At 33.0% G+C, this 24,451-nt stretch overlaps 2 protein-coding genes across 3 annotated transcripts; one reads left to right on the top strand and one right to left on the bottom strand.

Annotated features, from left to right (window-relative positions):
- Window positions 1-7,670: 7,670 nt before the first annotated feature.
- LOC124436826 lies at window positions 7,671-11,195 on the bottom strand. Its single transcript, XM_046986801.1, has 8 exons — window positions 10,043-11,195; window positions 9,719-9,949; window positions 9,492-9,649; window positions 9,222-9,395; window positions 8,618-8,981; window positions 8,279-8,540; window positions 7,816-8,006; window positions 7,671-7,735 (listed from the first exon to the last, which is right to left on the bottom strand). Exons 3-6 carry the CDS (start codon window positions 9,591-9,593, stop codon window positions 8,350-8,352), a joined length of 831 nt encoding a protein of 276 aa, XP_046842757.1. The 5' UTR covers window positions 9,594-9,649; window positions 9,719-9,949; window positions 10,043-11,195; the 3' UTR covers window positions 7,671-7,735; window positions 7,816-8,006; window positions 8,279-8,349.
- Window positions 11,196-11,204: 9 nt separating this feature from the next.
- LOC124436825 lies at window positions 11,205-16,347 on the top strand. Of its 2 annotated transcripts, XM_046986800.1 has the most exons (9): window positions 11,205-11,379; window positions 12,439-13,640; window positions 13,905-14,163; window positions 14,238-14,408; window positions 14,516-14,600; window positions 14,806-15,174; window positions 15,244-15,454; window positions 15,677-15,768; window positions 15,860-16,347. In XM_046986800.1, exons 2-8 carry the CDS (start codon window positions 13,547-13,549, stop codon window positions 15,727-15,729), a joined length of 1,242 nt encoding a protein of 413 aa, XP_046842756.1. In that variant the 5' UTR covers window positions 11,205-11,379; window positions 12,439-13,546; the 3' UTR covers window positions 15,730-15,768; window positions 15,860-16,347. The 2 variants fall into 2 exon arrangements, with proteins under 2 accessions (XP_046842756.1, XP_046842755.1); XM_046986799.1 differs by lacking the exon at window positions 11,205-11,379 and having other exon boundaries at window positions 13,239-13,640; window positions 14,238-14,355; window positions 14,439-14,600.
- Window positions 16,348-24,451: the final 8,104 nt, after the last annotated feature.

The raw sequence follows: 24,451 nt of genomic DNA, 5'->3' as shown, positions 1-24,451 counted from the left end.
ATAATTTCTGAAAATGGAACCAAACAGTGATGGGGGATTTACGGTGACGGCTACAGGGACAGGAAACGATCCTTATGGTAACTATGTTTTAGTTACGGTTTAAATGTTAAATTTTTAAAGTAACTCGTTTCTTACGGTTTCTAGTTACAAATCAAATCACCAATGACAAATAAGTCAATTTTCTCTGCTGTTGCATTTATCAATTTTAATAAATTATAAAGATAAATTCACCGTTTTTGAGTTTTATGACTTCAAATTTTATCGTTGTTTTTTAAATGCATATCAAAAGAAATTAAAAATGAGTTAATAACATCCTCAATACAATTATTTTAATATACTTATTTTGGGTAGATGCAACTTTCTTTCAGTATGAAAATGATATCGTTATGCATAATGAGCATTAAAAAACGTGTTTTTGTCGACAGTTGGCATTGAAATATCTAACTACTGCATCTTTTTAAATATTCATATAAATTCATTAAACTGTTGTATTTGTTTATAAAACGTTCTAAAGATGTGGAAAAGTGGTTAATGTTTTTTCCAAGATAAGGAAACTAATTCGTTCACGATAAAATTTTGTTTCATAAACATTTTAATTTTATATGTATTTGTTGTTGACTTGCAGCAAAATGGACAATTCACTATTTGGCTTCTGTGAATAAGTTATGTCAGGAGACAATTATTGAGAATGAGAAATGTTCTAAAGACCAGGGTTCTCCGTGCGTTTTGCATACAAAGAAATTAGCTGAATCCGAGGATTTTATTCTGAATGGATCAGTAAGTAGTTAAATTGATTTGTGTCAATTCTTTCTTTCATTGATTTTTTTAATTTGAAATGCAAGGTAGCGTATAAGAAATAGAAAGGTCATTTTCAAATTCAAAAATTCCACTGACAAATTTTTCAGTAGTTAATTTCTGCAAAAAAAATTACAAAGTAGCTTCTCTATAAGGAATTTTATAATAATAACTAATTAATGGATGACGAGCGGCTACAGTCTCAACTTTTGAAACATGATTGTTGATAAAGTTTAGCAACTACTATGACTATATAATAGTTTTCTTATTTTACATGCGCGTATTTTATGTAGTGGGACCTTGATTTCTTATATATTTTTTGAAAAGTTTTGTTTTCCAAAAATACTATTTGTTTTAGCTGTAGTCGGCTCTAAAAATTATTTTAAAAGAACTGCTTCATTCTTTTACAACTCTTAGTTTATTTGGCCATTCACCATATTTTTAAAACAGTTTTAAAGTTTGTCTTCACGATGATATCTCTTTATATTTTACTAATTGTGTCTGTTTATCTTTAAAGTGCTTTAAGCAATACAAAGTTTTTGCTTTGTAGAAAATTGACAAAATACCTGCTTATCTTGAAAAAGATCATCATTCTATTGGATTTCGCAAATGTGCAAAAGCGTGGGGAAGCAAAATAATGCGTTTCCTGTCTTTGTATCACACTGCTGAAAAGCCATTGTACATTGGATTTGACAAGCAAGGCCATTCTATCCCTTTTAATAAAGTGAATCCACATTCGCCAGATTTTCAGTCGTTATTTGAAATACAGTAAACTCAGCCATCGATTTTCTACATTGTATACGTATACGCACAAATCGTTATAATACTTTTTTATAATATATGCACATAATTAACATATTTAATGTTCGAAGAATTTCGCTGTTCTTTATATTTTTTAATTGTATTGTATTCACATTTGAATACAACTTTAGAGTCAAAAACTTTTTCCATATCAATTAATTTCTGTTTTCGCTAATAAACGAAGTTGAAATTTAAGACAATAGATATTAAAAAGAAAAATATTTTATTTCTCGTTGTATAAACCTTATAACCATTTTTAAATAGTTTTAAAATGGATATGTAGCCGTACATTTAGCATTTTGTTTTGATTTCTAGCTTATGTTTTTTTTTATAAACGAACAGAAATAAATAAAAGGTGCAATGCTATTGACTGAATTTTTAATATCTGAAAGTGAAACTGTCATGTTCACATGATATATTCCCTAATATATAGCAAAATAGCATGGTTTTTGTGAAAAATATCAATATTAGATAGCTTAGAATCTCTATGGATCCACGCTTTCCACCACTATTTTGGGCCCTCAAATATCTACTGTTCTTACGACATTTTAACGTAGTAGACAGATTCCCATTCTCATTAGGTAATTACTTCTAAGCTTGCTCAAAAGACCAGGGGACACGGGCTTTTTTGGAGAGAAAGCTTTGGTAAAGACATTATTATAAATGCCTCTTAACCTTTCGATGTAGGGCAATCTGTTCAGCGAAGTATTATTGCATAGTAGTTGGCGATATAAAACATATTTGCTACTTGTTGGAAGCTATTACCAGTTGTTTTGCAAAGAAAGATTGACTCATTAACGGTTTTTAAAACCAGACAAGCTATGTATACTGCACAGGAGTTGAAGCATACCTCATCAACCGTGCATGTTTACTGATACAGTCAAACTTTAGAAATGATAAATTATGTTCAGTGGATAATTTTTACCTATAGAAATGTATTTCAACAATTTATTTGTAACCATAGTTTTTATTATTAATCTGGTAAATCATGCCGGCGTTGTTTAATATTTTCTAATCTTTTTTTTTGGGTTATCACAACTTCATTTTATATACTTCAAAAATATTTAACGACTAGCATGCAACAACCAAAAGGAGAAATAATTGGCAAATTCGCTCTACTTTTAAGTATCATTTTGTTGTTTGAATTAGTTATTAAATAAAGTTGTGATTTTGCCCGTAAATCCTATGTTAATTTTATTTCTCATATTGTTATTATAGCTATTAACTCAGTCGTATTTAGACGTGTTTAATCAAATGCAATGATTTAAGACACTGAGTGGGAATGAGTGTCACACTGAGTGTCAGAGTGGGAATGTTTTCTCGAACATTCAGGCATTACATAAATGAAAACTTTCTGGTATCGCCTTAAGCACGTGACATCCTGTAATTCTGGATAAAAATGAACTTCTTGTGCTTTTATCTTCCTCATAAGATATTAGGAATGCTGAAAATGTTTGCTTTGTTCAACTAAACTCGAAAAGTTATAAATTTTATAAGAGATGATGGCCTTAAATTTGATCAAAAATTTGTTTTAATGCTGATCCTTTCAATAAGAAATGTTTCTTACATAAGATCGCAAAAAAATTTTGCCAATAAAATTTCAAAACAAATAACGACATTACTAGGAAGATTAAAATATTATTATGTCACAGTTGTTTTGTTTTCAGGTGTTTCAATTATTTTGGTGCTAAACCAGCACGCATCTTTCTTGCAATCACAGGAATTTACTTATGAGTAGCCAGTTTTATTTTTGTATGTTAAAATTGTTGTATGACAAATTCATGAAAAGTTATCCAGACAAGACTCTTATCAGTTGATAAACTTTTTATAACCGTGCATGATTTTTGTAATCACTACCAAACGCGAGTCTATTTTAAAAAAGTTTAATCGCTTGATCACAATGTAGTTAAGAAAAGAAAGATGCTTGCTTTATGCAGCTGTATCAATTTTGGAACGTTCCAGAAATTCAATGTATTTATAAAGAAAGTTAAAATGTTGGAAAATTTTAGAAAATATGAGTTAAGTGATATTTTCATAGTTTTTCCGCAAACAAATTAAGGATGTGATTTTTAAGATTGATGTGCAAATTAATGCATTATTATGATGTACCCGCCAAATGTACATTTATGAAATAATAGTATTGTTAGCTTTGCCTACGATATTCCTAAATGATGTTTCTAAAGATCTTGTGTCATGGCCATATTCAAGGAGATCCGTTTTTATTTTTACCGGATTTCAAAAGCATTTAAATGCAACAAAAACAAACAAAATTTAATAACAAATAGCATGTCTGCAATATATGAATATTTGAATATATGAAAGTCGACAATAACAACAACTAACAACATTACCGAGAAAAAGAAAGTCGTTTATGAATGACACAGTGGCTTGTTTTTTAGGATTTGAATTAAATTCGTCCTACGCGTGCTTCATTATTGTAAAAAATGGACAAAAGTTATAATGTTTTAGTTTCATTTTCAGAACTTTAAATAATTTTATGACAAACCTAAAAAGCAAATTATACTGTCACAATCTTATTGGTTAACAGATTTTATCCTGCACACGCATTGCTTTTTAAATAACGAACTCACGCTTCTTTTACTTCAATCTTTATCCTTTCGTTAACAAGTGGGAGTAAAAAGATTTTTGGTAAGGCAAAATAAAGAAGGAAGATTCTAAAATCTCTTAAACGAAAGTACGAAAGGAAATTTAGCACAAGTGAGTAAAATGCTTTCTTATTCTCTAAAATGTAGGTGTGTTGTTAAGGCAAAAAACGTCGTTAGATTGGACAATTTATATTGTTTAGTATGCAATTGTAAATATTTCATTAATTCATTAAAAATCAATTACGAAGTATGATTTTTGTTCCGAAACATGATTTTTCGTCACAACAAGGCTAAGGCATCCTTCCTTCTAATTTTTTTTGTTATATTGTTTTGAATACTTTACCCTCGTACCAATTGATGTTTATTACTGATGCATTCAATAAGAAAAGTACTTTTGACAACAAATATTAATTATCTCACTATATACCATTTGCTTGTTTTTTTTGTACGCCGTCTGCACGGGATCATTGCAGAAAAAAATTTCAAAATTTTGTGCTTAAGATACAAAAACATTTACGCAAAATACAATTTAACTTAAAAATGAATTGATATAATAAATTTATTAAAAAACTTCAGTACTGAAAATATAGATCTTCACGAACTTGGGCATTTTAAAATTTTCTTCAGGTTGGCTAAGCTTCATTCTTGACTTCAATCGACTTTTAGCTTTTACTTTAGTGGCTCTAGTTTGACTCTACAGAAAGGTCCCTTACTACGCGTTCTAACGTTTGTTACGTACTTCCAACCATTGAAATCACATGACGCTATTTCTGCGTAATAGGTTTGAGATTATTTGAATTCAACAAATGACTTCAATTTGTTTAAGAGGTTTAAAAATAGCAAACCCTAGTCAACAGATTCGAATAATAACGTAGTCAAGATTTTCAAATATTAGTTTCTCATACTTGGAGGATATTGCAGAGAAGAAAAAGTTTTGTGTAATTTCTGATAATTTGATCCAAGAAGTCTTTAAACATAAAAAATGCCCCCGTTACCTCATTTAATATATAAGTATTGATCGCCCACAATTATCAATCTTCCTACGCCTATGTGTGCGGTAGAGGGTGGAGTCTGTTGGACATTTGGCTAGTGGTTGTACTAATTTGGCGAAAAGAAAATATAAGAGAAGGCATGATGTAGTGGGCTTAAAGGGATAATTGAGTAGAAAATATCGAATGGAGTGTTCTAATGTTTGGTAAAGAGATGTTCCAAATAAAGTGAGAATATAAAAAAATGGTAAAGTGGAGTTATGGTGGGATAGAAGTGTCAAAACAACACAGAAAATGAAACATAATTATCCAGGTGTTGCTGTGTTTGATGGAGTAACTTGGGGATGGACTTTTGTGAATTTTTTTGTTGCATGGGATAAAAATGTAAGATGTAAAAATGGATGAAATAATGTTTATCTATTTTCTTTTGCGAAAGAAATTTGAAAGACAGTATTATTAAGTTTTATACTTTTGATGACAGGTACATAGAATAGAGAATACATAGAAAGGCAACTCGCGTTGGTAACCTTTAATGTAAGCGTGTCGCGCAGTTTGCTTTGCGCATACTGGAAATTTAACGCATTTTATCTGGTGTCCTACATCAAGTATCGCAAAATTACGTGATCATAATGTCGTCGATTGATTGGGAAAGACATCAAATTATAAAATTTTCAATGGTTAAATAATTGAAAAACTGCTGGTCTTTAAAGGTGGAAACAACTGAATTTATATTTTCTATGAAATATCCTACTTATCTATCGTATTAAAATGTACTGTCCGATGGGGTAACGAAAATCGTTTTCTAAGCGACTTTTTGTGTCATAGAGTACGGCTTAATAAGCTATTGCACAATAGCGATTCGCAAAACAATGGCGTAATAAATGCTCATTCTTACAAACAGTTTTTTAGCATTTTCTGATGCTAAGGCCTACTGGTGTTTAAAAAATTCCACACTCTAAATTTCCAAGTGTACAGCAAACACCGTATAGATGTAAATTTACACAACTTTTGTGTAAACGGACAAATTACACCTCTGCGAGTGTTATGTTACCTTTTGAGGTGTATTTTGTTCCAACAAAAGTGTTAGGTTTACACTGATTTGGTGTAGATCGTATATTACCTATATCTGGTGTAACTTTACACCAGACTTTGATCAATAATCACTATTAATGTGTGTTATAACACAACAATAGTGTCATGCTTCTATGGAAAGTCGGCTTTCGCTTTATGGAAACACTTGTACAAAAATATAAAAAATTAAAAGCACTAAATTTCATTTATGGAAAATAATATACTTGTATGTTACATGGTTTATTAATTTTCACAATCTGAGAGGTCATATCTCATTCTTACATATTTTCTCGAGAATCCATGTCTATTTATTGTATATACATCCAACGGATGATAGTCTATTAGATCATCATATTTAACCGTCTCAATATTGTTGAGTATTGCTATTTCGTATGAGTGTAGGTTTTTAACATATTTCAATGTATGCATTTGTTTACAAATAAAAAATGCATCCCCATTAGCAATGACTATATCTTCGATCATCAAGATACATGGCAGTATTGATTGCTTATACACAAGTGCAGCTCGTTTGTGGTACTTGACTCCATGAATTGATATCCAATTAGCCCTGAAAGTAGACAGTGGTAAACTTTGAGTCACGACAGTCGGTAAATCATTTGCGGGCAAAACAATTGATTTCATAGGAACTTAGTACGGCATATCTTGCATAATATAGTCCCTCCCCCCCAATTATCGATTTTCAAGTGTGGCCCAAGGCAGTGAACTGGGTACAAGGTACAACAAACAACGTGTTTAAGATGGCGGAGCAAACCTATATAAATGAGGTGAGAATGTATGCAGTGTACACTATGCAACTTTTCAATATTCTTGATTAAAGGAGGTCAATTAAATGTTTTTGATGTCCAGGAAACTAAAGATGATTGTGTGAGACAAGACAATCCTCAAGACTTAGGACAAGAGAGTGATGAAAAAGGTTAGAAGTAGCACACTGACACAGCAATAGAATGTTTTCGCCTTCAGAACAAAAACACAACATTGCTGCTCTTTTGTTTTCTACATTGTCTATAAATTGTAGGTCAACTTTAATTTTGCATAGAACAAGTTTTATTGCGGGAAAAATAATTGTTAATTTCAAATCTTATTTGTATTAGGTATGACAGTTTCCATGCAACAAACCATGGAGATTGAGAAAAATAAAAAAAATAAGAAAAGGAAAAGAAAGGCAAAGAGAAAAAGCAAGAAGAGAAAAGATAAAAAAGTAAAGATGGATGATGAACAAGAATGTCATTCTGACGACACTATCATCCTGGAGGTTTGTGCTATTCGATGATGAAAAGGCCAAGATGAGGACAATTACTTTTGTACACAGTCAATATTATAATAAAAATAAAAAAGAGTTTCAAAATTTTAAATACTTACATGTACACCTTTGTCTCTGGAGTGAAAAATCACAGATACGAGAAAGACTAAGATATTTCTCAGGTGAAATTTCTTTTAGTTCGATAGTTGAACCTGTTGGTATGAAGACACAGTATTGTATTGCAAAAACTTATCCACCATCTTAATATTTAAGAAAACAAACAAATAATCACCTAATCCAGTTTCTTCGACTGGTTTCAAATAGGCATCTTCTTCACACAACCAATAGCACTGAAGACGTTGATGCCTTATTGCCAAAGTCTTGGACAGGTTATTGAAGTTCTTCATTCCATGTGCCAGTTGTGTAAAATAGCGATGTTTGGCCTCAAATCTCATGCACCACTGACGAACAAGTGGCCCATTCCTATGATAAAATGCGTGTATGAATTTATAGAAATTCTAGCATTAATCACACAAACATAATAAGTAAAAAGCACCATTTATACTAGCATGTTCTGAACAGCAACACAAAAAAAACAACATTAATGTCAACATAGCAATGTATTTTCTTTATGGAAACTGCCTAACTTTTCAGTAAAATTTTATGAAAGGTCAGTAAAGGGTGGAAGACACTATAAGTCACTATTGAAATACCAATTTGTGCAATAGGGCCTCAGAACAACATAATTATATTACCTTCTTATTTGAGCAGGATAGTGAACCATAAAATGCTGCTTTGGAATCAATTTAGTATCTGGATAAAGATGTCAGAATTCTTTCAGATAGTCTTTTATAAGGACTGCCAGATAATAGGTTGTCTCCTTTCGAATGACTGGTGCAATGACGATGTCAACAAGCTTCATCAAATCACCGAACAGTTCCCAGTCAGGGTTATGTTCAGGCACAAAGTCATAAATAATCAGAGGCAGCAGCCTGGAGAGGCACCACATTTGGGAAGCTGTGTAAATATTAAAACCCATGGTGATCATTGATTAATTATTGAGTAATATCATTGAAAAAGTCACACAGCAGTACCTGACTGACACATATTGTAGTCTGACAAGGTCAAATTCTTGAGCAAACTTGGTTTGTTCCTAAAGTCATTAGGTCCATATGGAAAGCCTTTAATTCGCCGATTAAGTTCATCAAGAGTGAACATTTTCTCTTTGAATATAAACTTTCTTAGCATTACTTTCAAATGCAAAGGCCAAACTCCCTCAAGGATGTCATGCATGATATCTGAAGGAAGACCATCAACCACATGATAATATTTCGAACAATTTAATAAGGACTGTGTCTTGACACCATAAATAGAAGCAGAATTTGGATCAATTCTTGAAAAGGCAGCATGCCGGTCATACATCTCCCTGGAACGCATGGTAAACTCTTCTTCTGTGAACTAAACAAGACAACAGATTTTTTTGAAGTTTCAGGCGTCATAAAAAGATGATAGCCTTACTCAGTTATAATGCCAAAACCTGACTTAAGCAGTTCATTTTCACAGTACTTTCAAAACATGACATTAGTCAATTTATAATTTTGCTGTGGCTAAAAATGCAAAAAAAAGTATAGCAAGATCCAACATTTCCTCTAGCTGGTTATGCCTTGGCAGTAATATGCTGAAATTTAATAGAACTACCTTTGTTTGAAATTCATCCAATATACCCATACAAAATCGACATGGCCTTTTTGCTGAAAAGCTCTCCATAAAGCCTCCGATACCATTGCTGCCAAGGTTATCTGCTAAAACCAAGCTCAAGGTACCTTCAAAAGATCTAATGGACTGCCCTATATTTAGTTGAACCCCATTTTCCTGTAAAGGGAACGTTGAAAGGTCAGATTGTTCTTTTCTGTTTGTTGATACATAAATTATCAAAAAGCTGCAACAAAATGAAATTTCAACACTTACTGATTCTAGCAATGCCACATCAGCCATCAAAGGCTTCAAAACTTTTGCCATACTATACTTTTTTATCCACTTCACTGGGCACAATATGGCAAGATTCAACATTTTAAGGGATGATCTGTACTTTGGATGTATATTTCCTAAAATCCAATAAAATCCACCTATAGAAAAAAATCAGAAGTACTTTAGCATTGATGGGCATGGAATAACATAGCCTTTTATTGCTATACCTAGCTTGTGCACAGTTGCCTTTGCTCCTAAAGGATTTGCTACTTCAAAGTCATCATAGTAAAGAAGAATCTGAAGAGCCTTATGGTTGACTGAAAACAGTGGATGGCGACCAGCAATTGCTCCAAGACCTTTATTATTGGAATATACTGAAAGGAGTGTTTTTTCACTTGGAACTGACCATTCACTTCAGAAGTTACCACCTCTTCTCCAAGCACTATTTCAATTGGGTCCTACAAAATAAGTAGATAATACATTTAGGTAGTAATTAATACATTATACTATCATGTTCTTATAAGAAGTATTAGAATACTTTAAATACGTACCACCATATTTAATGTTTCCCTTAAATACTTGTTTCTATCCTTTGATGTCTGCAATACTTTTTTTGATGCAGAAAGTGAGGGTGGTGACTCAAGTAATTCTTCGAAACCTTCTATATCTTTAATGTCAACACTGGAATGCTCGATGCATAATTTAACTTGCTTTTTAAAATAGTCCTCGTTTTGCTCCATTAACTGATAAGTATTTTCAAGCACTGCATCCGTTGCAGTGTCACCAAGTTGATTGAATTCCTGTGTCTTCAAAGCAAACAATGCCATTTCCTTGACTGAAATATACGTATTATGTTTGTTGTTGCAACCCATCTCAATTGAGTCCAGTGTCGAGTCTGCCACTAGATGGTCATTGTCTTGCGTAATATCGCCGTTCATATCATTGACTTCACAATCAACTGCATAATCAAGGTCACCTTTATGTTTTCGACGCATATGAGATGTTAAAGACGATATCAGTGAATAGGACCGACAACACGAGTCAAACGGACATTTAATCTTGAAATTGGGTTCATGAACATGATAATCTCGAACATGACTCATATATCTCTTGAAAGAGGCAAATGATAGATGCGAGCAATGTATGTTTATACATTTAAATTCTTGCTCTTTTCTTCTGGCCATTGAACATATCTGAAGCAACGACTGCGAAAATTGCTTTGATTATTAATCACTAAATGGATCAGCATTTACCGTGATTAGCCATAGGCGGCACAGAAATCAGTTTGAATTCTGTTTCTTTATAAAAATCGATTTATGTAAATATATTCCTTGCACATAGCTGTTGTCACAAAAATAACTGCATGGCTCAGAAATAAGTCCGACCTCTGAGTAGAATGTAAATCATAATTATTCCATTTTTGATCCCAGTATCATCATAACCGCCGGCACTTTACCATAAACGTGTCGTGTGCAGTAGGCCGTTGGCTCTGGCACGAAAATGTGGCTAGAAATCAAATTCCGTAGCCCCCATCGCGGTGCTAAAATATGTCATCGGTTATCAGTAGAGTTGAATGCGCTGATTTCAAATATCTTTGTTCCCACACGCCAAAACGCGCTGTTTTTTCATAATGCATGGCCAAAGTTTGTTATTTTCATCGGCATAGCGCCATTTTGAATTCCGCGGTATGTTTGATCTTTTGACAATCTTACTTGAAGTAAGGGGGTGTACTCGAAAACCGTGGACATATAAACAACTTAAATGTATAAGTATATGCCACGAACCTATCTAATAACCTCTACCAACGATACGATTTTATTCATTTCAAATGTAAAACTGGTTGATTGTGATCGTGAGCGCTTGAGACAATTGGAAAATATCGCGAAAAGTGAGTAAACTTGACGAGAAACAGAATCAAATTTCAACAGTAGCATAACGTATCAAATGTTGTTTATGTTTTAATGTAATACTATTTGGTATCTAAAGATGATCTAAAGCTCAAGAGCTAGCTAAAATAGGAATTGCACAAAATAAGTATGAGGTTGTTGCGACAATTTCTCTTAAATAAATCAGTTTTTTTACATTACTTAGATTTAGTTTTCCTCCAGATCAGTATCCAGATTATAATCTGAGTCCTCTTCCCTGGATTCGTTTGGACAATTTGTGCAATCAACACATTGGCACATTTCAGTGCACTTGTAGTTAGCTTTCATACAGGAGCACCTTAAGTTTGAACAACCAGTTCTACATTTACAGTTGCAATCTTTAAGAAGTTCATCTGGAGCACATTTGCCCGTCATCCATACCACATCAATATTACCTTCTTCATCAATCTTCCATCCATGGTAAACTGGTGAAGGTGCACCAATCTCTTGGGTTGTTGCCCTTTTCCATATTGCGGTCTGGTAGTTTGCACGCTTAATATGTTGTAAGAGACAATCCTTGTTTGGAGGCAAAGCTGCGTCTGAGAATTTACCCATCCTGAACATGTCATATCTTACCTTGTTGACAGAAGTGGAATCCTTGACCCCATATAACATGCATGTCAGTGACTCCAGGTTTTCTTGAACAGCTTCATCGACTTCAAATTCATTACCAAGTTGCACAAATGTGGTCAGACATCTTCGTTATTGAAAACCGTTTTAAGGAAGATATCTTACTTCGACCATAAAATGAGCTAGTAGAATCACATCCTTAAAGGCAAAAAGAATAATTGATATTTAAACTTGCAAAAGTTGTTGTGTTTACGAAAACTATGTGCATTTTACTTCATACCCACTTTCGGTGAAACGTTTTAATTAAACTGAATCCCAATTATGTAAAAGATGGTTATCAAGTAAAACTTACCTGTATATGCATGGAATCCAATTAACGCTTTGCTCTTTTTCGCCAATCTTTTGCTGCACAAAACCAATATTGATGATACGTGTCTTCTCATTCACGCCAGTTTCTAGAAACAAATCGCATTGGATGATGTGGCAAAAGAATAGCATAAGAACGAAGACGTCTGTATCTGGGCTCTTTATTAGGACACTGTCACATGACTGAGACGCGTGATTTGCATGAAGTAGCATTCTGGTGTCAGCCTCTTCATGGTCACAAGATAATGTCGCTATTTCTTGAACGATAATGGGTCCACTATCAATTCCTGGTTTAAGGCGATGGCACTTGTCGTCATGGCAAACGTAAACCACAATACCATTAAACATCGTCGATTTGTATGTACACCACTGCTCAAATAAAAAGCGAATAAGTGCTTCTTTGTTTCCACCATGTTTGAGAAACTTGATCCATTGTGCTGGTAGTCTCTGATCAGCACCATATATATTCATATTGTATTTGTTTTTTTCTTTATTCTTCTTTCGGCTCTTGCGACTTTTGTTTTATCACAGAAACGAATATAGCATTCCTTATGAAAACGCACATTTGCAATTTCTTCTCGCACTGTCTCTCTGTCTGGACCGAGCGACCAACGTTTGACTCGTTTGGAAACGTTTGACGCAATTTTATTAGGTTCCCCATCCAAATGAATCCACTTTTCAGAATATTCACTTATTTTATCGATTGTATGTGCCGTTAATTGACACAATTCGCCTGACTTACCATTAAAATGAATGAAACATTCATCCATTCTCTTGATTTGCTCTTTGGGACTTGCAGAATTGTTTTCAGAAAACAGTCAGAGTTAATAACGATTTAATTTAATAATTATCCTTATAAATACTTCAGCATTGCGCGTACTTCAAGTAATAATGTCAAAAGATCAAACACACCGCGGAATTTAAGATGGCGCTTAGTCGATCAAAATATCCAACTTTGGTTATACATTGTGAAAAAACAGCGCGTTTTGGCGTGTGGGAACAAAGATATTTGAAATCAGCGCATTCGACTCTACTACTTTCCGTTGAAATATTTTAGCACCGCGATGGGGGCGACGAAACGAAACATTTTCGTGCCAGAGCCAACGGCCTACAGTGTGTATAGCCATTCACAATTTGACCGTTTGTTCTGATTTAACTTGAAAAAGTATTTCGTTCGTCCTAAATCTGTTGAAAATGGGGTCTACACTTAAAGAAACATTTTCCGTTGAAGAAGTTGTGAATTGGCTGGATTTAAATGGTTTTCAAGACATCAGCCAAACGTTTTGTGGTAGGTATTGACTTTGCAATTGCATCATTTGTATTTAGTATTTTGATTATTTTACTACTGCAATAAGATTCCGAATTCGGTTCAGTTTGGGAAACTTTTGTGTTGCGCTGTACTATTGCGATGTCAACCGAAGGTACCATGTGCTATTTTACCGCTATATTTTATTCCTCATCGTGCGAGTTCTAAATCCGTGACTTTTAATATTCGATCGATCGTTGCTACTTGAAAACAAATTCTATATTTTGATATCAAAATTATACTTAGACGAGGGCATTGATGGCGATGCAATGTCCTGCTTGACGGAAGATGCCTTAAAATCATTGGTTGTCAGGATTGGCCCCAGGATGAAGTTATTGAAAGCCATCAAACAAATGAACACTAGATGCTCGACTTCTACATCTGAGTCTGCTAGTGACTTATCTACATGTGATATGCTGGCGAAGTGGCAAGACTCCAATTCTCAAGGAAATGCATCAAATCCTGGTGGGCAATCTGGTGTGTGTGAATCACTATCAAGTGCAAGGTAATGAATTGTATTAAAAGACACTGAATTGTAAATATATCTATCATGAGGATGCCTGTGTGTGTGTTTCATAGCAGTGACAACTCAGTAGCTAAAGGCAGAAAACAATGGACATCGCCGTTTGTTCTTCCTGACTATTTCCCGCCTTTGGTTGAAGAAGCACTTGCAAAGAAATTGAGAATGCCAAAGCAAGTTAGATGCAAGTTCATACAAACAATTTACGACAAAATTTGCCTATTTACTGTGTAAGTTCATTCCATCATTTATATTTTCAGCAACTTTCTCTTGATTTTATCCTGCTGTGGTGTATTATGGCATATTTGTGTCATCGAGAATGGCTTTTGTTGTATAGTTCTCCCACTCCAGACCAAAGGCGAGATGTTTGTCGTGCAATAATTGCAAAATACCCTTTTCTTTCTGATGCAAGTGGTGGCTATGTAAGTCTTTTATTTATAATTGTATATAGTCTTTTCTTATTATTCATCATGTTTGTATAGTTATAATAAAGAAAAAGACATAACAAAAAACGCTGAAATCTGTATTGTTTGTCCATAAACTTGCATACTGATGGCTTGAAGAATTTTATGACAGGTTTCATACAGGCAATTTTAGTGAATTACTCATATGTGATTACCTTTTTAGGAAATTTGGTATCGGTACCTTGGTGAGAAAGTTAATAATGAATTAAGAAGTGAAAGAGCAGACCCTGTTGTCCTATCTAGAAAAAGAAAAAATGTTGATGGCAGTCCAGCTGCAACTATATTCAGAGCAGCTGTTCGACGAGGAATTGTGAACTGGGCACCTCCACCAATAGATGGCGAGGACAATGTCTGTTCCCAAGCACATGTTTCGTGGATGAAGAAGGAATTGAAAAGAAAACAACCCAACCTCACTTTGGTAAACAAAAAGATGGAATTGACATATTCCTTTAGGAGGCGTATGATAAATGAGGAAAAACATTTGCTGAAGGATATTATGGAACAATATCCTTTCCTGTTTAAAAAAGCCCATGTATGTATTATTCAATACAAATGCATGTTTTGTACATGTTGTTGTGTAATCCTCCTTTGATTTTTATAGCTAAAATCTGAGTACAGTCGTTTGATGGCAGATAGCTCGGCTGCTGATTGTATTCAAGGCAATTTGCTAGAAGTATCACCCAACATTATCAGAGTAGCAGAGCAAAGGAAATTTGTTTCAGAAGAAGCTAATAAGCTGCTGCTTCTTTGTAAACCTACAAATGACTCTAGTTGTAATGATGATGAAGAGAATGAAAATATTTTATCTGCAGGTAAACATGTCTCACTATGTATGTATAGAACATGCTATATATGTACTGAGTTATTATTTAGTCATTTTGACTTGAAATATTTAAATAAATCATCTTTTGTGCCCATCTGGTCATGCTGTTTTCCCTTGAAAAAAAATTTGTCATGCCTTTGTTTTTCGTAAAGTGCAACTGATCAATTTAATATCTGTTTATTTTTAATGCATGTTTTATTACTTTGCATAGAGAACAAAACTTTTGTTGCAATGTGTTTGTTGCCTCATTTACTGGAAAGGTAAACAAAAACTAATAAAAGTCCTGAGTCTTACTTTTACCAGGTTAGTATTGATTGCAGAATATGGATATTTGTATTGAAACTCAAATAATGCAGTGCCTAACTGCTTGATTAAATTTTTTGTCTATTTTCAGTTTGGTGAAACAGAAGAAGTTGCCATGGCAGCAAGACCTGGAATGGCCCCATTTTTGGTTATCAGTGGCTCAGTGGATGATCCCCATCCGGATGATATAACTGTAGTTGCCGAAAACCACATTGTAGCAAGGTCTGCAGGAATTCTGGATGCACTGGAGTCAATGCTTATATTGTATTACGTATGTAATATTCAATACCCTAAAGAATGTGTCAACACATTTCATTTCCTGCAGAGAAATATCATGAAAGTGTTTGACACCCAAAAGGTGCCGACAAAGGTGTTGGTGTTAATGTCAGAGTTATCGCAACTATGAACCAGAATGTGAACAATAAAATATATGGTTATAGTACAGGATTTAATGATATAATGTAGTTTTATTTAAAGTTTTGTTAAGGTTTTAAATAGTTATGTAAGTGGGGGTTACATTTAATAACTTTGTAGTATTTATTATGCTGAAATTTACTTTCATGATACATTTATATGCTATTTTGCTCTTTGTTTTGTTTTTCAGAGCGTTGTCAATTCAATTTAAGAATGCACTGTCTAATGTATATGTTTACACTACTCTAACTATGCTTACACATTCGTAGTGTAAACATACACTAGAGATATTACACCATTAGAGTGTATTATTACATCCCATTTGTATATTTACCTTTGAGGTGTATATTTACACTCTCTTGATGTAAAAAATGAGGCAAGAGCAAATACACCCGATGGGTGTATTTTTACAATGTCAATTTACACCTCTTTGGTGTTCCTACAGAGGCAGAAATTTACACCATTTTTCGTGTTCACAGTACACTTCGAAATTTAGAGTGCACCGACACCTGCGCTCTTTGTGTGGACTGACAATTTCTCATTAAATACATCTTTAAGCTTTATAATGTCCTGCAGACAAGTAGAAAATAGGGAATGTCTGATTTGCTATGTTCAAATGCCTTAAAGTTTCAGAACAGCCTGTTATCGTCCAGTTCAGTCCTATGAAAGAGCATTAGTGCATTTAAGACTATTGCGGAGTTTCAAACACTTCATAAAATAAAAACCTGACACATGCATTGGCATTGTCTATTATGATATTAGCTCTAACTGCTTAGCTTCTGGTAGTAAGTAAGGACCAATTGCTAAGGCATGCGATTGTCAAGATGGAGTGACTTGGACCGCTTTTTTTTGGTTCACTTTATTTTTTGCTGCATTTTTAGAATACTCGGCCAGTATGATGTCTAAGTCAATGGCACAGTTTCCAGATAAAAAGGTGAAACATCTACAACTTGCCTTATACCCAATTCTTTAAGGGCACTATTAATTAGAAAAGGTTTTCATAATTGAATGACATTTAGAATTTAATGTTGCTAAAATCTAATGTTCTATCAGACTTTTATTAGTTATCATTCATAAAAAATCGTCATGAATGATTATTGAATTGATTGGTTAATTACTTTACATAGTAAGTTTGGCAGTACCATGTTGCAACATGAAATGTTGCGGCGTTCATACAAGTAGGTTTCTCCGTCATTTCCGTAGTTATATCTTCATAACTACACCTTGAACAATTCGAAATTATAATTTAGAATGGACAAAAGTGCAAGAGATTCTACTTCATACTTTCGTACACATAACCGTATTTATAACTCAATGCCCTACTATGAAATGATTCATTTTTACCAGTAAAAAAGCCTTTACGTACTTGTTAGCAATGAAATAATGATCTCTCACCTTGTTTCTATCATGTTTTGTCACAATCTTCCATGATCTTCCATAATATTTGACGTACGAGCGACTAATAATCCAAAACCGCACTTTTCCAATATAATTTTATAGTACGCCAGCGCAATATATACACCATGCAAATTTGTAATTTTACAAAGTTTAGGCTCCTTCTGTGTCTGGCAATACTTTTTGTGATGATGATTACCTATTTTCATGCAGGTGCAAACAACAGTTCAATGTTCTACGGGGCTCAATGATAGACGCAAAAACAACGGCTTTAGATTTATTTGGGAGATTGTAATATCGATACAAAAACAAACAATGCCATGGTGTCGTTGATTTTTTTATTTGCTTACACATCATCCAAACTTTTTTGTATTTAAATCCATCTTTATCTTTTAGATTTTTACCATGTAAAGTACCTTCACACACTTCTTTCTCTTAAATCATACACTCACTCAATTCGTTCTTTTTTTGCTCTGAACATTTTCCCGATAGATTCCTCCTATCGCCAGCCATCGTAAACACTTCTGCATTCGTCTTCTTTCCCAACTAGCTGACTTTTTGAAACGTTTTTCAAATCATGCACATTGTAATGTCTTCTCTTTTCAATATTGACGTATTAAATACACATAATAATACGCTTCAAGAAATTGTTTGAATTTTTGTCAATTTTTACTCATAGTTCATGCTTTTAACAGTTCTTTATATCCAGCTACTAAAACTATTTTTGCCATTACTCTTCTTGATTTTATCTCTTAAAGATAGCTGTCATTATCCGAGTCAGCGCACCTGAGTTACAAAGCTTTTTTTCTTTTCTATTTAATAGTTCATTCCTACAATCTGACATTCATCTTGCCAACATATGTTGCGTAACATTTGTTTAATTATATGAGATGCAGCCTCTCTTCAGTCTGCTATTATTTTTTGGTTATCTATACATCTTATTTCCTTCAGCAAGTATCCTAGCTTTCACTTTAAAACCTTAGCTAACACCATTTAAATCATAAAACTGTTTGAAATCAAAAGCTTTAGATTCACAGAATATTTCAGGTATTAATACATTTCATTCATTTTTGTGAAATTGTTGGCGTATCATTTATCTGCGCTTTCCTTCTAAGTATATAATTATATTATACATAATTATATTATTTGATTTGGTAATGTATTGAAATCGTTAGTTTATTGCTCATATCTTGTTTTAGACTATTGTATTATAGTATATCATCTCAGTCAGGCGTATTCAGACGTGTATAATCAAATAAAATAACTTAAAAATTCGAGATTTCGTATTTTTTGCATAATATAACCATAAATTATTGTTTATTGTAAGGTGGTTTGAATCAACAAGCTCATAAATTTAATAAGATAATCTAATTGATTTTGGATTGTTATATTGATTGAACAAACTTTAAACTTAGCACGTAAGATTTCGAAAGTTACCTTTGTATATATTTCAATCATTAATTGACATGCAGCAAATATAAATTTAAAATGATGGAGGACATGTATAGCTCAATGTATCTCGTATGATCATATCAGCTTATTCTTTTTAAAAAAGATTGAAAGAGTCCCATCATGTCAATATAGTATGTTAAAGTCTATAAATATATGTACAATAGCATGCTGTGATGTATTATTAATTCAGGGGAGGATGGCTGTCATGAACATTCAGGCATAGCATGAATGAAATATTTTTAGATATCGCTTTTGGCTTGTGACATCCTGTGACCTTGGATGGCAAAACAACTTCTTTTGCTTCAATCTTCCCTATGAAATTCTTTTGTCAAAGAGCGTTATTAAACGTTACTTGGAAAAGAATTTTCATCTCCCTGTCTACTGGTATATCAAATTTATAGATGCTTAATCATCACTTATTAAATGTTTTTATTGTTTGTCTATACTCTAGATGTTTTCTTCATCAGAGATTTGTTTCAATACTGATCAGTTTAATAAGACGTGTTTTCCAACCTAGCTTTTAAAGATTTTAAAGTCAATGAAGATTTCGAATATTGAGACTTATAAAAATGTACCAAAAATATCGGCAATAGCATTTCAAAAGAAGTAGCAACATTACCAGGAATTAAGAGTAAGCTATTGCTGTCACGGTGATTTGGTTTCCTGATGATAATTTCCTGATACCCACCACTTTCCTTGAAATAACCGGACGTTCATTATAATTTGTTCTTGTTTCATTTTCGAATGCTAAAATTATTTATGACAAATTCATGAGAAGTGATCCTGACACTACTTTTATAATGTAATTTTCAAGATTGACGTTCAAATAAACATATGTTAATAATGTACCGCCAAATATACATTCATGGAACAATTTTAGCCTTACTTAGCTTGAGACATTCTGAAATGATGTTCATCTAAATCTTGTTTCAAGGCTGACCTATTTGACAAGACCTATTTTTTACCTGATTTTAAAAACATTTGAACCTCAACAATGTTAGTTAAATTATGACAAAGTATGTCTCTATATAAACATGACAGAAATGACAACAATTAACAACATTACCGGGAAAAAGAAAGCCTTATTCGTTGATAGAATTTGTGCTACCCACGCATTGTTTCTTAAATACCGGACTCGATTCTGTTTTACTTCAGTGTTCATCCTCTGGTCAGAAAGTAGGAAGTAAAGAAGTTTTTTGGGTCTGGCAAAATAAAGAAGAAATTTGCTAGAATCTCTCAAAGACAATCACCAAAAGAATTTGAGAAGAGGTGAGTAAAATGCTGTCTAATTCTTTAAAGTATAGGTATGCTGCTACAGACTCGTCATCACATATCTTTCTTCTGGAATGAATTCAAGAAAAAATTTTTCTGTAAAAGGACTTTGAGCTGTGTTTAAATCATTTCTTTCAATTGCAGACAAAAAATACCATAAAACATTGGTAAAGAATAGCAGCTTCCAACATTGGTCTTGTTTTTTGATGACTTACACAGTCACATTTTATTCATAATCGGTTAAGTATGTATATAGTTGTTTTTTTTGCACTGTGACTGGAATAAAAGCTGTGGATAAATGACTAATAAAAATACCTGTCATTTTCCTTACAAAACAACCTATAAATTTATTATAATAGAGTATCATGCACTCGATTGTACAAACGTAATAGTGTAATGCAACCTTTTTTCCTGAGAAAGAGAAAGCTTAGAAATTAATTAATGTCTTCAAGTCATTTAATTAGCTAAGTTGTGGAGAAAGATCATTATCATTATTGGTAAAGAATAGCAGCTTTTAGTACAGTCAGCGTTTTTTTTTATTTTTTGCACAATTACAGGTTTGCTCATTTCATTAATTATGCATAAATACATTTTTTTATGTCTATTTTAAAAGCTGTGGAAATGGCTTCTTAAAAATTTGCTATCATTTTCCTGATAAACTAACTTAAGAAAATTTGTTATAATTGGGTATTATGCATTCTGCAAACGTTTTTTATCCAGTTTTCCAATCTTAACAGAAAAAGCTCAGAAATGAAATAATGAAAACATAATGCTGCAGGCACGGCAACTAAATATAAGAATATATTGGTATATATGAACAGGAATAAAATCAGTTTAATCCGTAAATATCATGATTTTATGATGATTAAACTGTTTTGGAAAATCTGGAAGGTTTTTTGTAATGTTTTTCTGTAAAAAGAAACGTTTCCAAAGGATACTATAAACAAACAGAAAAATGGCAAACTGAAAGGGAAAACTCTTTTAATCATTTTATCTTTTTTCTACCACTCTACTGATGTGAAATACAATAAGTTTCATTTCATAACCATAAAAGTATTGCCAGAACTACATATACCATCAATATACGTATTTGTTAACATTCACACTCTTTATACGTCGACAACACTTCCTTTTTTATCTTTAGTATGAGAAGTCAAACAACTTTTGCAATCTAAATTTACACAAACATTAGGAAATGAAAAAAAAAACAATGTCCAAAAGCGCAAGGGAGCACAATGATGCGTTTCCTGTCATTGTATCACTCCCATGAAAAGTCATTGTACATTGACAAGGAAGGTCGTTCTCTCCCTCTTAATAAAGTGAATCCACATTCCCCAGATTTTCAGTCGGTATTTAAAATACAGTAAACTCAGCCATTGATTTTCAACACTGCATACGTATACGCACAAATCGTTATAATTCTTTTTAACAATATGCACATGATCAACATATTAAATGGTCGATAGATTTTGTTATTCTTTATAATTTTCGATTGTATTCAGCAAATGTTAATATAACGTTAGAGTCAAAATTTGTTTCCACATCAATTATTTTCCAAACCAAATTAATTGAAATTTAAGCCAACGAATATATAGCAAAAAGAGAAGCAATCTATCTCTCGTTGTGTATATTTTATTACCACTTTTGAATAGTTTTAAAATACATAAGTAGCAATACAATTGGCATTTTGTTTTGATTTCTGGCTTACGTTTTTCTGTTTTTAATTTCTCATCAACAAAAGTAAAAATTAAATAATATCACTCCATGGGTATCCCAAATAGAATAAAACACTCGAAAACGAAATGAATAAAACATAATTGGGGCCAGGTTTTATTTAATACAACACTGTTATTTTTGCAACAGGCAACAAATAAATAAAAGTTATTTTTGTGAGACGTACTACCGATGCCATGGTAATAAAAAATAGAAGCTTGGAATTTGTTCTTTAGCTAGCTAGAAACGTCATAACTTGTTCTTAAAAAAGGAAATCAAGCACGTTGTATCTTTCGAAAGGAAGAAAGGAATTTCCACAAAGCACTTTAATGATATCTGGCATGTAAATAAAAGCATTACAAAAGAACTGAAGATAGCAAGCAAAGAGAAATGCATTGAAATAATCAATGATTGGTTCAATGGTATTTGCTGACATTTATATGAGAGTGCTCAATCTAATATAATTGGTTGTGAAGAGCTTATTGTTGCTAAATGGATTGTAGAGTGAGATACATGGCCAAAAAACAAGATTACCACCCTGATACATAATTTACATCGTGTGCTCATGGTCAGATCCAAGAAAGGAATGGATACCTATAGGTAATGTATGTTAATCTAGATAACGTGGAAATTGAAAAGTAATAAAATTGCTGTTTGTCACATCGCTATATTCTCGAAACACTTTTTTACAACTTTTTTAGGAACTGTTGCATATGATAATATAAGCTCTATTCTACTCAAACTAAGCATTTTGTAAGATATAAGCAAACTTATACCAGATAGCCAGACTAGTTGTATTGGAAGCTTTCATTCCACCTTCAACAATTGGCATCTAAATAACAATGCGAATAAATATATTTTCTCATCCACCGAGGTAATTTTTTCAATTTTTTCTTGATATTCATGTTATTGTTGTGCTTCATTTAATGAAAATGTCCATCGTCAGTCAAAAATATCAAAGGATGGCCAAATGGTGTACAATATATTTTTCCTATGTATAAGTTGAGTGAAGAAATAGTGCGGAAAAGATCAGTGAAGACTTTTTATGGTATGCAAATTTTTAGAATGTGTTTCAGCTTATTTATGGGTATTAAAATACATGGTAACCAATTTTTTAACATACTAACTTGTAGAATATGTTAAACAAGTTAAGAACGTTTTTTTCATTTCTAATGAACAAGGACTTTCAACTATAATGGAAAAGTATAAAGAAAAAACACCAAACATTTCTGCAGCCAGTTTCCCACCAAACGATCAATTTCAGAGACAATAAAAAAGATGTTGAGAGATGGAATGGGAAAGTGGTTTTGTTAAACTTTTTAAGATATAATGATCAAAGTTTTTTTAGTGGAATAACAAAGGCAAAAGTTTAAGGACCTGACAGATGGTGCGGATCAAATTTCATATACTAGAAAAGAAATCACTCTCTAATGCACTTAATGTAAATCCCCAATGAAAAGATATCCTCCTTGTCAATGCCACACTAAAGAATCATAAACTGATGTAAGTCATAGGGCAGTGGTCAGACACAGCTAGGAGCCTGTATGGAATGGACAAAAAAGGAATCTTCTTCCATCCACCGGCTTGGGGGCTCACCTTAGGCAAGTGATAGTACCCTCTTAGCCTCCCAATCTGAAGTGGTACTCCTTTACAGTGTGATGGTCACAGTATTTATAAAATATTGAAAGGTATGTATGCTAGTCAGATTTTAAGATAATTATCTTTCACAATCATTTAACTAAATTTCATTTTCATAGCAACTTTTTTTTTTGTAATTGATTGATGAGCATATGCCTTTTTCTGATAAAGTGCATTCATGTGGAAAGACCTCATAAGATAAGTTCATGTGGCTTACTACTCTCCATTTTTACATTTTCCATATGCTGTGGTATGGTTTCTTATATTTTTTATTTTGTCTTTTTTCCAGAGAGCGACATTGTAGAGAATTTCTTTCACTTACTCTATGAGGAAACCACTCAGTAGATGCCTCTTTACTGTATCCTCTCGTCTCAAACCAGTAAACTGCATGTCCACTTATCTAGTGCATACATATATCTCCTGCTTGGTCTTCATCTCGGCATTTTTCCTGGCAATTCTAAATTCAACAAAGAAAGTCAACAGTCTCTAAACAAATCAACGGACTTTAAAGTTTGCTCCTCTGATGCTATGTATCCTTTTGTGTTACGACTTGGATATATCTTCCAAATAAAGTGATGAAAACAAGCAGGTAAATGATGAACGTTCTTCCATCCCATAGATCTGCAAAACCATTGCATCAACCTTCTGCTTGCAACAGCTTGCAAGTAACTGAAATAAATAAGATTAGACAAATCACTGTTGATGAAACAATGTTAATGAGAAACTTCTTGTACAATCTTACTATCTTAAATATTTTATGAATGCGATGCTTGGCGGAGATAAGCACGCCCATTTCTGT

The sequence above is a fragment of the Xenia sp. Carnegie-2017 genome, unplaced genomic scaffold (assembly GCF_021976095.1).
Source record: "Xenia sp. Carnegie-2017 unplaced genomic scaffold, XeniaSp_v1 HiC_scaffold_16, whole genome shotgun sequence".
NCBI lineage: Eukaryota > Metazoa > Cnidaria > Anthozoa > Malacalcyonacea > Xeniidae > Xenia > Xenia sp. Carnegie-2017.
The sequence above is the reverse complement of the archived record's forward strand: the minus strand, read 5'-3'. Positions and strand labels throughout refer to the sequence as shown.

Excerpts from the sequence above, each read along its gene's own strand:
- LOC124436826 (XM_046986801.1), bottom strand. The coding sequence starts at position 9,593 with ATGTTGAATCTTGCCATATTGTGCCCAGTGAAGTGGATAAAAAAGTAT. Across the intron at positions 9,396-9,491 it reads ATGTGGCATTGCTAGAATCA|GAAAATGGGGTTCAACTAAA; the intron begins GTAAGTGTTGAA and ends TTCCCTTTACAG. Across the intron at positions 8,541-8,617 it reads CTACAATATGTGTCAGTCAG|CTTCCCAAATGTGGTGCCTC; the intron begins GTACTGCTGTGT and ends ATATTTACACAG.
- LOC124436825 (XM_046986799.1), top strand. The coding sequence starts at position 13,547 with ATGGGGTCTACACTTAAAGAAACATTTTCCGTTGAAGAAGTTGTGAAT. Across the intron at positions 13,641-13,904 it reads CATCAGCCAAACGTTTTGTG|ACGAGGGCATTGATGGCGAT; the intron begins GTAGGTATTGAC and ends AATTATACTTAG. Across the intron at positions 15,175-15,243 it reads TCCTGTTTAAAAAAGCCCAT|CTAAAATCTGAGTACAGTCG; the intron begins GTATGTATTATT and ends TGATTTTTATAG.